Raw genomic sequence first — 15,943 nt, 5'->3', positions numbered from 1 at the left:
CCCCATGCTAGGCAATTTGGGGAACAGAGAGATGTAAAGTCCTCCCTGGGGACCATACAACCTCGTGTCCTGAGAAAGGGGAAAGGAACAGCATATGATGGCTATACCATCTGGGTCCTAAAACAGGAGTCCTATACACATGAATATTCAGATTAAATCTGAGGGGCAATATTAACACTGCCATGATGGCTGATGGTTTTTACTGTTTGTGACCAAGGTATAGCCCAGCATCTGGCTTGCACTGATGAATTTCAACTTGCAGTTCCACAGTATCATTCCAGTTCGAACCCCTGCTGAAAATTTCCATTTCTAACAAGTTACCTGTTGAGAATTTACATTTTCACCCCAGATATACTGAATCGGAATCTACATTTTAAGCAAGACAATGGGGGGGGGGGTTATTATGTATAACTTCCTGGGAACTTGTTAGAAATGCAAATTCTCAGCAGGGTTTGAACCAGAATGAACTGGGAAGCCCTGGTGTCTGCACCCTGTTCCTTTTTCAGCACCCTAACTGAATGTCAAGGCTCAGCTGGCTTTGATGAATTTAAGTTTCTACAGCAAAATAACCAAATATGAGAAGAGACCCTAAGTTAAAAAAAAAGATGCCATGTACTGCAGATAACGCACTTCTTCTAGGTTTGTCTGCCAGCTGCGCCTGCCCCACGCGAGATATTTTCGTAAGTGCTGCTGCGTCAATTTTTTTTACATGTTGCTGTAAAAAAATTAATGTAGCATGTTTATGAAAATACCTCACAGGGGGAGGGTGAGGTCAGCAAACAAACGTAGAAGGCTCGTGTTATTTTTGTAAAAATATAGTAATGGGGCAATATGATTGTGTTCAATTGGGATGAAGTCCCTGGGTGGCGAAAATGGTTAAGTTCTTGGCTATTCACCAAAAAGTTGGTGGCTCGAATCTACCCAGAGGTACCTTACAACAAAGGCCTGGAGATCTACTTCCAAAAAATCAGTCACTGAAAACCCTACAGAGCACAGTTCTACTCTGACACACATGGGGTCATCATGAGTTGGATTTGACTCAACAGCAACTGTTTTTTTCAGTTGGGATAAACGAGAGCATGGGGCCATTAGTCAAGGTGCGTATAACCTAGTCCCAGCACTAACTAGCAGCTGTCACTCTAGACAAGACGTGTAATCTTTAGGGCCTCAGTTAAAGCAGGGTGGACTGGAATAGAGTAGCCCCCAGGAACACGCAGCCACACACGTGTGCCCACACCTGTGCCCAGCCACGCACGTCTGCCCATGCCTGTGACCAACACGCCAGGGAGCCACCATCTTCAGGTTGGGTTTGACGTACAAAAGGAAAACTACTTGTCTTTCCAGGGTTAGGTAATTACTAAGTCCCTTCTAGTTCAAACCTTTTTGGTTTCGTTGGTCTATAATCCCGTGAGCCTCATAAATCAACGTTCCCACCCACCACAGACTTAATGTATTCAGCATGAAGTGTTGGTACGTTAAATCTGCTGTTATCACGCAAAGACTCCAATGCACGTTTCTATCCAGATCACTATGAGGGGCCATGTTTTCTCAGTGCACGGAAGACTGAGCTGTCAGCCAGAGGGCTGGTCGGGCCTAACAGAGAAACCACACATTAAGATTTCACCAAGGCACGAGCGAGCGGTGGACTTGGCAGTGGCGCCAGATTAAACACCATCATGGAAATATCTATCTGTCCTTATGCGACGACCCCCAAGGCAACCCTCACCCTCTGTGGTGTTTGCCTCTGAATCTCACAAACGGAAAGAAGTAGACAAGCACAGTTATTTTCCAGTTTAAAAATAGGGGCAGCCTGCATTCCATTCCGGAACATAATACGCAGTTTCATCACTGACAGGAATGCAGACTTTGGCTCAGATAGATTTCTTTTAAAAACATACGCTAACTTGGAAGAAATGCTGGGCGTCGGCTCCCTGGATCACAAAGTTCTGAAAACAGAGGCAGAACGTGTAGAAAGAAGACCGTGGACTTCAATGAACCCTCCTCTCCTTCCCTTCCAAGGAGCCCTGGTGGCCCAGTGGTTAAGTGATCGGCCACTAATGGAAAGGTCAGTGGCTTGAACCTACCAGCTGCTCTACGGAACAAAGATGTGGCAGTCCACTTGTATAGAGATTACAGCCTTAGAAACCCAATGGGGCAGTTCTACCCTGTCCTATAGGGTTGCTATGAGTTGGAATTGACTTGATGGCAACCGGTATAGTACCTTCCCTCCCACCTGCAACTACATGCTCACAGATGCCTCCATTCTAAGAAAAGTGCAGGGTGGGAGGGGCGCTCCAGGCTGGACCCAGGGCAGTGATCACAGGGTGGTTTGTGAGCAAAACAGCAGCTGCAGCTCAGCCCACATGAGCCAGCAACCACAGCCGAGGGGCAGCTACAGAGCCTGGATCACAGCGCCCACTGGGCACTCTGTAAAGCCGGGGACGGTGTCTGTTGGTCTGACTCACCATATCTTTGCTGGTCAAAGTTTTGGGGTCATTTATATTATTTTTCAGTAAGTTGCACGCAGACAACATCTTTTCACTTAATTCGTACCTAAAAGGGGGACAAAAAGATAAAAGAAAGAGAACTGATGATTGACCACAAGACAAAAGTCATTTTTATACTCATCACTATATTAGCCCTTGTGGCACAGTGGTTAAGAGCTCAGCTGTAAGCAAAAAGTTGGCAGTTCAAATCCACCAGCCGCTCCTTAGAAACCCTATGGGGCAGTTCTACTCTGTCCTGTAGGGTCTCTATGTGTCAGAATAGACTTGGTGGCAACGGGTTTGGTTCAGTTTTTTTTTTTTTTGGTTTGTTTTTAAAAGACAAGCCAAGCTCGGCAGGTCCTGGTTGGGGAAGGTGCTTGGCTAGAGGTGGTCTCGGCGTTTGAAGAAATCGAAGAAATTGACGCCAGCCCCTCCAGCCAGGGCTCAGGGTCTTTGCATGAGGGTGGCGTTCAGACTCACTGGTTTTGGCCTTTGTGATAATATAACAACTGGAGATTTTTTGCTCCTTTTACTCTAAGTTCTTCAAAATGTTTCCTCTTAAGCAAGGGACAAGGTTTTAATTCCCATATATCCAATATAAGTAAAAAAAGTAAAAAAATTTTTTTTTTATATACTGACCAGTAAATCACACATCTGCAACCACATCTGGTATCCTGAGAAGCACTGGTTTAACCCATGTGAAAAAATAAACCTACAGATCGGATAACATATGGTATACATAACTCAATAAAACTGTTGGAAAATCAGGTGACAAGATACGGAGCTGTCGGACAATACTTGCGAACATAAACAGAGGCCACTTACCTTGAGTTAATGTCAAGTTAAACAGAGGTGAGTTTTTGGAAGCGTTCTATCTACACTTCTCATACTGAAAAACCATACTGAGCTGTATCTGTTCTATTCTCACCTACTTTATAAGCATCAAATCCATTTTGCTGATAGACTTTAAATTATGGCATTTTGGGGTACAGATTTCAGCCAAGCAGGACTTTTATTTCATATTTCATTTCAGCTGGTATTTATAATAACCCCAAATCCAGCCTTGTGGTATTCCCAACCACCCAGTGAGCAACAGAACATAGACATGTGACCGACTGACACCCTCTTTCCAGTAAGAGTGATCTTTGGTTGAGGCCTTGAAAACTGCTCCTCCCTCACACAGCAATCCTGTAATAACAGGGCTGCCACCTGCCTCAAGATAAAATAAACTCTGGAACTTAAAAAAAAAAGTGTCCTGGTCACCAACAAATGCTAGTACGTCTTTCAAGATAAGGTGGGGGGATTTGAACAATGGAAATTTTAGTGACGCTTACCAGTTCTGTATGGAGTTGCTGGGTGGCACCAACAGTTAAGTGCTTGACTACTAACCTAAAGGTTGGTGTTTGAACCCATCCAGAGGCCCCTCGGAAGAAAGGCCTGGCAATCTGCTTCTGAAAGGTCACAGTCTTGAAAACACGGTTCTACTCTGCAACACATGGGGTCACCAGGAGTCAAGAGTGGACTCGATGGCAACTGGTACTAGTTTTGTGGATGGTGGTTCCACATTTAAAATTACATAGCAAATAGTTAAAGTTTCAAAAAACAAAGGCGACCAGGTATCTAGCCATTCTCTAGGATCTCAAAGAGCCCTGGTATTATCATGCCCTGCAGTTCTATTTATTAGCAGCAGGAAAAGGTGTGCAAACCTTTGAGGAACAGATAAAGGTTAGTTTTCCTTTAAAAGACCAAACAACAGATGCAATTGCAAAATCTCCTCAACTATTGCCCAAGTCCGTCCACTGTGGGAGGGGTGGGGGCAGGGGAAGTACCACACCTCTCTCTGATTTCCACCTTCTCAGGTTCACATTCTTGAACCTGCATTTCAGCTTCCACCCTGGCGGAGTTGAAACCTTCAACATTAACGGCCTGGTGCCCTTCCGCCATTGCCTGTGAATCTTCGTCCTCCTCGTCCTCCTCTTCCTCAGGAGGGCACTCAATGACATCACCTTCGTCATCTGACTCGGAGGAAGAGCTTTCGTCTGAGCTGGAATCATCGCTGGAAGTGGTCTCATACCTAGGTGGCAATTGGGATTTCAGGAGATGCAAGGTGTGCCCGTAAAGACCCACTGACACTTAGAAATTTCTATGAAGGGAAAGCTGTGACCTGACTCCTGAAATTTCACCAGTGGTTACAGACCCTACACTCAGAAGTTCAAAGTAAAGTCTACTGAAATGCCAGGTGGCTTTGACTGGGAGGCCTTGGGCAGTGCAAGGGATTAACACGCTCAGCTGCTAACCAAAAGGCTGGAGTCCACCCAGAGGCGCCTTGGAAGAAAGGCCTAGTGATCTACTTCTGAAAAATCAACCACTGAAAACCCTATGGAGCCCCGCTCTACTCTGACACACATGGAGTCACCGTGAGATGGAGCTGACTCGGTGGCAATTGGTGGTGGCGCTGGTTTGGGGTGAGTTCTGGCTTAAAAGGGATAACCTAGGTATCAGATCGCTTGTAAAACAAAATTCGGGCACCCCTGGCTTAGTATAAACTGAGAGGAAGCTTAAAGGAGACCAGGTGTACGTTGCTAAATTTTTATTTCTGTTCCCGGTTGGTTTTTTTTTTTTTTTAAATCTTCCTATTTTCCCCCATTAATCCTTCCACTGTCAAGATGAACAGATTATATAAGTATCAAGAGTCCCTCTGGTGTGTGCCGTCAGAACCTCCTGGGCCACCTCACCTGATATAACCTTTAAGATTTGAGAAGAAGACACCACCATGCTAAGTCTTTCTGGCAGCCTTTACCATGAATAGCATCTCAGCTAACTTTGCACTGCTGCTCTTTTGCAGAGGTCATGTATTGATTAATTTGTTGCTTTGGTTCAGTTGTAGTAGGGCAGACAAGCTTAAGTGTTTACCAGGGCCAATTGGTAGAGAAGGAATAAACTATTAATATTCTACTTAGAAAGCAAAGACCTGATGGCGTGGGGTGGTTACTCTTCAGAGGAAAGGCCCTAGAATTCTGACGGGGAATGTGGAGAGCTAAGCAAAGCAGCCCATTCTGAAGCAGTGGGCTCATGCTCCTGGTCTCCTTCCATGTATGTCTGAGTTCTGAGGAGGTTAAGAACCATTGTCCAGCACAGCACAGGACACTGCTTCCTGCCACTCTTGCTGAAGACTATACTTCTCAGATCAGAGGTGAGGAGAAGTAAATTGCTCAGCGTCATCAGGATTCCTGACAGAAGGCAAGAGGAGAGAAGAGAGGCCCACTGCACCTTTCTGGGGGGACTCCTCTGTCACCATGATGTGGCAGCATCCCAGACTAGAGACCTTTAAACACGACTTAAGCCACAGGGAGCAAAGGAGACAGACCATGTACACACTCCAGGACCACCATCTTTCTTACCCTCCATTAATGCCGACAAACTGGAGGTTCTTTTTCGCGCCATTTGAATCTCTGTTTCCGTCTTTCTTCTTCATGATGGACTTCAGCGTGCTTTCGTTATTTGCATATGCTGTGAAAAAGTGAATCGACGTGATCAAAGTTACCGTAACTCATACCTGTACATAGGAGCGCTGGTGGCTCAACGGCAAAGTGCTCAGCTGCCAACCGAAAGGTTGGTGGTTTGAACCCACTCACTGGCTCCACAAGAGAAAGACCCAGCTATTTGTTTCTGTAAAGATTATAGCCTAGAAAACCCTCTGGGGCAGTTCTACTCTGTCATATGGGGTCGCTGTGAGTCCAAATCAACTCGATGGCACCTAACAACAATAGACCTGTACGCATTAAATCAACAGGTCATCTTTCTTCACGTATGTTTTACTTTCTTGTCATTCATGAAAAAGTAGCTCTTGGCACGTATATAGAGAGACACTTGCCCCAAATCCACTGGGAAATGGTGTGGGTGCAGAGAAAGTGATTCAAGGTTCCATGAATACCTTTCTTGAAATGGAAAAAAGATCCATCAGTACTTCCAGACGTAACAAAAGCAGTGACTGCTAGCATTGGTATCTGGCTTTACTGTTGTTAAAGGGATGTCGTACCTCACTTGATCCTCAAAAACCACTTAGCCATGAAGATAGGGATGATTACTGCTCTCTGTCTTCAGCTGAGATAACCTAGAGCCTAGACCCAGGAAAACTTATCCCTGACAGACTGGGAGAGTTAAATGCTGTTTATTTCTCTTAAGGGGATTCTGCACCTTTAATTCTTTGTTGTTAGCTGCCATGATTCGGCCCCGACTCATGGTGACCCCGTGTACCATGCTGCCTGATCCTGCGCCATCCCCATAATGAGTTGTGGATCAGAACAACGTGATATGTAGGCATTTCCTTGGCTTAATTTCAAAAGTGGATTGCCAGGTCTATCTTGGTAGTCTGTCTTAGACTAGAAGCTCCACTGAAGCCTGTTCGGCAAAACGGCAACACGCAAACCTCCAATGGCAGGCGGGGGGTGGCAGCATATGCGGTGTACTGGCCGGGAATTGAAGCCGGTCTTCCACATGGAAGGCAAGAATTCTACCACTGAACCATCACTGCCCACATTTTATTTCTTTAGTAATCACTTAGAGATACTTTGGAATGCTGGTGGCGCAGTGATTAAGAGCTTGGCTGCTGACCAAATGGCCAGCAGTTCTAATCTACCAGCTGCCCTTGGAAAACCTATGGGGCAGTTCTACTCTGTCCTATAGGGTTGCTAGGAGTTGGAATCAACTCGACGGCAATGGGTTTTTAAAAGATACTCAAGGCCTACCTTCCTGTGATGGATGATGGATTGAATTGTGTCCCCCCAAAATGTGTATCAATTTGGCTAGGCCATGATTTCCAGCATTGTGTAATCACCCACCATTTTGTTACCTGATGTTATTTTTCTAGGTATTGTAAATCCTACCTCTATGATGTTAATAAGGCAAGACTCAATCTGCAAGATTAGGCTGTGTCTTAAGTCAATCGATTTTGAGATATAAAAGAGAGAAGTGAGCAGAGACACATGGGGACCTCATACTGCCAAGAAAGAAGCACTGGGAGCATAGTGTGTCCTTCGGACCTGGGGTCCCTGTGCTGAGAAGCTGCTAGACCAGGGGACGACTGATAACAAGTACCTTCCTCCAGAGGCAACAGAGAGAGATAGCCTTCCCCTAGAGGTGGCGCCCTGAATTCAGACTTCTAGCCTCCTAGACTGAGAGAACAAATTTCTCTTTGTTAAAGCCGCCCACTTGTGGTATTTCTGTTATGGTAGCACTAGGTAACTAAGATACTTCCCAACAACTGTGGAATCTTTCTTCCAAGTCAACTTACAATGCAAACTGGCTTTAAATTGGGAATGCTGGCCATGTCAGCCCTAGCATCCTGATGCTAAGAAATGTTACCGTAGAGACCAGCAGCAATCTGGTCGTCTGTCAGGTTCACTGAAGACAGTGTACTCTCCTGAGGGGGTAAAGCGTCCTTGCCGCCCATGGGCTTTCCTTCTGTGGCCCCGACCTCTTGCTCAGGCAGGGACATCTGGTTCCTCAATGGCATTCCAGGCTGTAGGGCTCCACACTTACAGGCATGCTGCAGGTTACTTCCTGTCAGGAACAAGAAGGGTGTGAGGAGTGTGTGTGATGCTGACCTGCTCCCGTCGATTCCGACTCACAGCAACCCTGAGAGACAGAGTAGGCTAGCCCTGGAGGGTTTCCAAGGCTGTGATCTTTACCGGCAGAGATCACCACATCTGTGATGCTAGGACCGAACAAAACGGGCTAAAAGGTTTTTATAAAAGATGCTGGCAAACTCATCCTTTTCTCAAGTGCTTCCCTCTTGTGTTTTTATCTGTATAAACGGCACAGCTGTCCCAGCCACCCAAGCTCAAACCCACAAAGCCTTCCTTGGCTCTTCCTGTTATTCCCACATCTGGATCTGCCAAGCCTTGTCAGACCAACTCCTTGTCACCTCTCTGTTCTGGCTGTGGCCACCCAGCGATGGCTCTCACTACGTCCCCTCCTGACCCAGCGATGGCTCTCACTACGTCCCCTCCTGACTGCCCGGCTTCCTTGACCCCTGGCCTTCCTAGACGCCGCCGCCGAGGAATGCTACCAGCCAGCTCCAACCCCACCACTGAATGGCCATGGCCGTCTTGTCGGCGCTGACTCATGAACCCCACGTGTGTCAGAGTACAACAGCGGCCCGCAGGGCTCTCGTTCTTATTTTCTCTTGGCTACATATAAGTTTCTTATTGTATTTTCAGTGAAAGTTTACACAGCGAATTAGGTTCCCATTTGACAATTTCTATACAAATTGTTCAGCGACAGCTACATTTTTCACAGTGTGTCACTGTTCTCTTTGATTTTGTTCTGGTTGTTCCACTCCCTGTAGGGTTTTGAGTGGCTGCTTTTTCAGAAGCAAATTTTCAGGCCTTTCTTCCGAGGCACCTCTGGGTAGACTTGAATGTCCAACCTTTTGGTTAGCAGTAGAGCATGTGAACTGTTTGCATCATCCAGGGACCCCAATCCTGTCATGACCCCAGCTTAAACAAAATCAGACAAAACCTGAACTCGTCCCCACTCAGGAAATAAAGCCCACATGCTCAGCCAGACCCCCAAATTGTCCTCATCCCAGCACCAACTTGCCTCTCCAACCTTACTTCCCACTATCTTGCAGTCCTTCCTTACTGGAACTGGGCTGACACTCCAGCAAATGGACCTACCCCTGGTATAAGTGGGGCCCCTCGTTTTCCCGAGAGCATGCCTTAGCTTCTTCTCCTACCTGGAATGCCCTCCACCCCGCCCTCCCATGGCCAAGCCTTCCTACCACTCAGGCTTTGAGGCTGGTGGCCCCCTTTGCAACATACTGGTTTACAACAACAACCATAATAAAAAAAGTTACGACGGGGGACAGCAAACCATCCAAAGTGAGGCATTAAAAATCACCTAAAGGTTAAACTCTGACAGTCCCACCGAAGAACCCCTAAACCCCTAAAGGCCACAGAGCTGGATGAGAACCCACAGTTCCTCATTCTGGGTCCAGTAGTGTATCCACGTTCAAGAGCACCAAGCTCCCTCTCCCACCTCTGCAGGGGTGGGCAGCTCCCCAGGTGACTCTGCGCCAATGCATCTCGGTCCTATACATACACAAACACACACATACATACACCATACACTTACATATACAGATACACGAACACATATACACACCACACATACATACATACACAAAGACACATACACACACCCCCCACGAGACCAAGTGGAGCCCTCCAAACAGTCCTACTTGGGGATGCTCTTCCACGCTTTGGGCAGCGCTAGACAGTAGAAAGTCCTTAATAGAACGTCTGTGTAATTCAACTCAAAGCCCTGAGGACTCTGCTGAGGCCAAGAACAACATCAAATGTTAAACTAGCTCTCATTTGCTCAAGTCACAGGGACTTTGTAATCTGGAGTCCCTGGGTGGTGCAGACGGTTAATGCGCTCAGCTGCTAACTGAAAGACTGAAAGCTCGAGCCCACCTAGAGGCACCTTGGAAGAAAGGCCTGGCAATCTACTTCCCAAAAAATCAGCCATTGAAAACCCTACGGAGTGCAGTTCTACTCTGACACACATGGGGTGCCATGAGTTAGAGTCCACACGACGGCAACTGGTAAAATTACCAGAAAATGTTTTTCCGGTTGGTTTTGAATGGGCTATAAATGGCCTATGATTCTCCAAACTTGATAAAGACCCACCTGTGGTTTTTTTTAGTGGTTGGAGGCTACACACAGGCTGATACATGTACCAGATATGACTGTGGCATGTGACTACAAGTTCACTCAAAACAAAGGAATGGTGTAGCCAAGGGGGCCAAAAATCAATTGAAGAGGTCAGCATAATTCAATGTTCTCAGCCCTGGTGGCTCTTTAGAATGTCCTGAGTTGGGGGTGGACCTGTAAAAATACAGACACAATGAACTACCTGCAGATGAGGCCCAGGAGGCAGTGTTTTGTCAAAGCTCCCCAGGTCATTCTGATGTGCACCAGGACTGAGAACCACTGAATTAAATGAAGCAATATAAAGCTTGACTGTTGGAAACAAAAGCTGGCTCCACTCTGGTTTCAACCTGTCCCCTTAGATGGATGCGAGTTCTTAGGAATTACTGGTGTTTTATTTATCCGTCCTGGACCACTGGTGTTAGAAGTGCATGGTGAAGAGTAAATACACAAACTACGGCCTCACCTACCCCGAGACCTGAAGAACTAGATGGTGCCCAGATACCACTACCAACTGTTCTTATCACGGCCACAATAGATGGACCTGATAGAATGGTATAAAAACGTGCAACAGAACCTCATATTCCTTAAGAAACAAACGAAAACAAGACCAACTGGACTGGTTGAGGCTGGAGGACTCCCCGAGACTGCTGCCATACTCTGACATACTCTTCAAACCTTGAACCAAAACTAACCCGAGATCACCTTGTAGCTAAATAACAAGTTAGCTCAAAAATAATGAGTATTACCTGTAAGTACTATGCTTGTTTAAAAAAACACGTGTATGAGACCAAACAGACAACAAACACTTTAAAACAAAGATGAGAATGTAGGAGACCAGGGAAGCTAGGACAGCTAGATTAAGGTAAATAGAACCATCAGAAGGGAAATAATGAGAATGCTGACAAATTATGAAGAATGTAACCAACGTCACTGAACAATTTGTACAGAAATTGTTGAATGGGAACCTAAACTGCTGTGCAAACCTTTAGCAAAAACACCGTATTGTTAAAAAAAAAAAAAAAGTAAATGCTACCCATCCAAGGTAGATAAAAAAATAGGAGGAAACACAAAACACCGTCAGAATTCTGGCACTCTTGCCTAGAAACTCCCTTGGCCACCAGGGGGCACTGGTTTCCACAGGGACCACCGGCGAGTTAGCAACTGTGAAAAGTCTTTGGTCATTAACTCAAACTTATAACTGCCATAAACACCAATAAAGTGTGAGCCTCCCAGTATGACTTGGCCAGGTCAGTGATGATTAAAAGACAGCAAATGACAGAAATCTCAGTGTTCTGGAAATGAAGGGCACCCCTGATACATTAATTCTGATTCTAAAGGGCACCTACGTTCACGTTTCAAAATATATAGATAATCATAAAAATGGGGCAAACTATAATGAAAATTAACTTAAACTTTTTATGTCCTTAACTTTAGGAATGTTAGAAACAAACTGCTGTAAAATAAAAATGATTCAGTAAATAATAGAGCTGGGAGAGTTTGAAGGAGTTGATCTTCTCCAGTGTCCTTTGTGACGTTTATCCATCTAGAATGGGTGGTGGTGGTGTTGGGTGCCATCGAGTTGATTCCAACTCATAGCAACCCCATGTGACAGAGTGGAACCGTCCCATAGCGTTTTCTTGGCTGTAATCTTTACAGAAGCAGACTGCCAGGTCTTCCTCCCATGGAGTGGTTAAAAAAAAAGGTTAGTGGGTTTAAATCGCTGATCTTTCAGTTGGCACCCGAGTGCTTAACCATTGCATCCCAGGGCTCCTTAGGATGGGTGTTAGTTGTCGGTATACAGCAATGTGTTTCTAAATTTGTTAGAAAACTGATTTTTGAAAAGATATTTAAATAGATTTTAAAAGATGCTATGTTGCCATATCCCAACTGTTCTGGCATGCTAACCCAAGCTTTTCTTTCTAACGCCAAGGCTTTCTGAAAACACAGTTATAAACAAGGTGTGAACGTGTCACTGTGCCAAATTTTCAATTAGGCATTCCAATTTTGTTTTTATAGAACACTTAACTTGTCAAGAATAGGTAGGACAGCAATTTCCGATCCCTTACGGAAGCTATGCAGTTGTTTATAAATATTTTCCCAACATTTAACTAAGAACTCTGCAAGGACGCTTCTGGTTTTTCGTAAGAAAAAGGGCTTGTGCATAAATTCACTCTTTTCAGCCCAAATGTTGGTTTGGGGGATAGACAGTAGAGATTTTTCACAAAGCGTCACTCCTTTTTTGGTATGTATAAAGTACGGTGCTTTGATGGAGGAGAGAGGACAAGTCCCTTTCTGTTTCTAGGCTCAACTAGAAATTGCTGGAATGCCATGTATGTGGCCACCAACATAGTCAAACCCGTTGCCACTGAGCCGATTCCGACTCACAACAAGCTTATAGGACAAAGTAGAACTGCCCCATAGGGTTTCCCAGGCTGTAACCTTTACAAAAGCAGGCTGCCACATCTTTCTCCTGTGGAGTGGCGGGTGGGTTCAAACCACTGATCTTTCAGTTAGCAGCTGAGCACTAAGCCACTGCGCCAGCAGTCAATTAACAGTCAAGTGAAACTAGAGACAGAAACTTAAGTTGCTAGATCTGCGGTTTAATCACTGCTTGGAGCCCTGGTGGTGCTCACCAAGGAGCTGGCTGTTCCCACCCCCCGGTGGCTCAGCAGAAGGAAGACCTGGGGACCTCCTCCCATAAAGGTGATACCCTGGAGAAGCCTGTGTGGCATTCTGCCCTGTCACCTGGGGTCGCTATGCATCAGAAATCTACCCGATGGCACCTAACAACAGGGCCATTTGGATCTTTCCCTGGGAACTTAGCAGAGAGCCGTCATGAATGCCTTTAAGGGTGGGCTCTCATTCAGAAATTAAAATGCCAGGGTGGCTTGAGGATCAGGTTCTCTTTCACCACAACCATTTAATTCAACATGTTTAATCACACATCCTCCCAAGGCCTGACCCAGAAAACCCACACTGACCTCCTGCTTACCCAGAGCTGGCAGAGCAGATGGCTCCATGTTTTTCCAGAGACAGCGAAAGTCCTCCAGCCCATCCCTAAGCTCACCTCCCAGACCTCCAAGAGCGTGAGTGCAGCAGCAGTCTTCCTGCACCTTCTCTGGTACCTAACACACACAGCCACAGGTCACCATCACATCTCTGGTACCTAACACACAGCCACAGGTCACCATTCACATCTCCAGTACCTAACACACAAACCCACAGGTCACCATTCACATCTCCGGTACCTAACACACACAGCCAGAGGTCGCCATTCACATCTCCGGTACCTAACACACACAGCCACAGGTCACCATTCACATCTCTGGTACCTAACACACACAGCCACAGGTCACCATTCACATCTCTGGTACCTAACACACACAGCCACAGGTCACCATTCACATCTCAGGTACCTAACACACACAGCCACAGGTCACCATTCACATCTCTGGTACCTAACACACACAGCCAGAGGTCGCCATTCACATCTCCGGTACCTAACACACACAGCCACAGGTCACCATTCACATCTCCAGTACCTAACACATACAACCACAGGTCACCATTCACATGTCTGGTAACTAACACATACAGCCACAGGTCACCATTCACATCTCTGGTACCTAACACACACAGCCACAGGTCACCATTCACATCTCTGGTACCTAACACACACAGCCACAGGTCACCATCACATCTCAGGTACCTAACACACACAGCCACAGGTCACCATTCACATCTCCAGTACCTAACACACACACCCACAGGTCACCATCCACATCTCAGGTACCTAACGTACACAGCCACAGGTCACCATTACATCTCAGGTACCTAACACACACAGCCACAGGTCACCATTCACATCTCAGGTACCTAACACACACAGCCACAGGTCACCATTCACATCTCCAGTACCTAACACACACACCCACAGGTCACCATCCACATCTCAGGTACCTAACGTACACAGCCACAGGTCACCATTACATCTCAGGTACCTAACACACACAGCCACAGGTCACCATTCATATCTCTGGTACCTAACACACACAGCCACAGGTAACCATTCACATCTCAGGTACCTAACACACACAGCCACAGGTCACCATTCACATCTCTGGTACCTAACACACAGCCACAGGTCATCATTCACATCTCTGGTACCTAACACATACAGCCACAGGTCACCATTCACATGTCTGGTAACTAACACATACAGCCACAGGTCACCATTCACATCTCTGGTACCTAACACACACAGCCACAGGTCACCATCACATCTCAGGTACCTAACACACACAGCCACAGGTCACCATTCACATCTCTGGTACCTAACACACACAGCCATAGGTCACCATTCACATCTCTGGTACCTAACGTACACAGCCACAGGTCACCATTCACATCCCTGGTACCTAACACACACAGCCACAGGTCACCATCACATCTCAGCTATCTAACACACACAGCCACAGGTCACCATTCACATCTCCAGTACCTAACACACACACCCACAGGTCACCATCCACATCTCAGGTACCTAACGTACACAGCCACAGGTCACCATCACATCTCAGGTACCTAACACACACAGCCATAGGTCACCATTCACATCTCTGGTACCTAACGTACACAGCCACAGGTCACCATTCACATCCCTGGTACCTAACACACACAGCCACAGGTCACCATCACATCTCAGCTATCTAACACACACAGCCACAGGTCACCATTCACATCTCCAGTACCTAACACACACACCCACAGGCCACCATCCACATCTCAGGTACCTAACGTACACAGCCACAGGTCACCATCACATCTCAGGTACCTAACACACACAGCCACAGGTCACCATTCATATCTCTGGTACCTAACACACACAGCCACAGGTCACCATTCACATCTCAGGTACCTAACACACACAGCCACAGGTCACCATTCACATCTCTGGTACCTAACACACACAGCCACAGGTCACCATTCACATCTCTGGTACCTAACACATACCGCCACAGGTCACCATTCACATCTCTGGTACCTAACACACACAGCCACAGGTCACCATCACATCTCTGGTACCTAACACACACAGCCACAGGTCACCATTCACATCTCAGGTACCTAACACACACAGCCACAGGTCACCATTCACATCTCTGGTACCTAACACACACAGCCACAGGTCACCATTCACATCTCTGGTACCTAACACACACAGCCACAGGTCACCATCACATCTCAGGTACCTAACACACACAGCTACAGGTCACCATTCACATCTCTGGTACCTAACACACACAGCCACAGGTCACCATTCACATCTCAGGTACCTAACGTACACAGCCACAGGTCACCATCACATCTCAGGTACCTAACACACACAGCCACAGGTCACCATTCACATCTCTGGTACCTAACACATACCGCCACTGGTCACCATTCACATCTCTGGTACCTAACACACACAGCCACAGGTCGCCATTCACATCTCTGGTACCTAACACACACAGCCACAGGTCGCCATTCACATCTCTGGTACCTAACACACACAGCCACAGGTCGCCATTCACATCTCTGGTACCTAACACATACCGCCACAGGTCACCATTCACATCTCTGGTACCTAACACACACAGCCACAGGTCACCATCACATCTCTGGTACCTAACACACAAGCCACAGGTCACCATTCACATCTCAGGTACCTAACACACACAGCCACAGGTCACCATT

The 15,943-nt window shown here is 46.5% G+C and overlaps 1 protein-coding gene across 5 annotated transcripts in view; it reads right to left on the bottom strand.

The window, feature by feature from the left end:
- Window positions 1-15,943, bottom strand: part of KANK1 (KN motif and ankyrin repeat domains 1) — a 241,652-nt gene that overhangs the window by 13,550 nt on the left and 212,159 nt on the right. For 4 of the 5 annotated variants that reach the window (XM_010600008.3, XM_064290568.1, XM_010600014.3 and 1 more), the window contains 4 exons: window positions 7,851-8,048; window positions 5,888-5,996; window positions 4,321-4,560; window positions 2,466-2,553 (listed from right to left, as the gene is read on the bottom strand). In XM_010600008.3, the coding sequence (XP_010598310.2) occupies window positions 2,466-2,553; window positions 4,321-4,560; window positions 5,888-5,996; window positions 7,851-8,048 (635 nt within the window). The remainder of the gene's footprint in view (window positions 1-2,465; window positions 2,554-4,320; window positions 4,561-5,887; window positions 5,997-7,850; window positions 8,049-15,943) is intronic. The other variant, XM_064290569.1, reaches the window with a different exon arrangement.

Source organism: Loxodonta africana, chromosome 9 (genome assembly GCF_030014295.1).
Source record: "Loxodonta africana isolate mLoxAfr1 chromosome 9, mLoxAfr1.hap2, whole genome shotgun sequence".
Taxonomy (NCBI): domain Eukaryota; kingdom Metazoa; phylum Chordata; class Mammalia; order Proboscidea; family Elephantidae; genus Loxodonta; species Loxodonta africana.
Note: the sequence above shows the minus strand (reverse complement) of the source record. Positions and strands in the feature narration are given on the sequence as shown.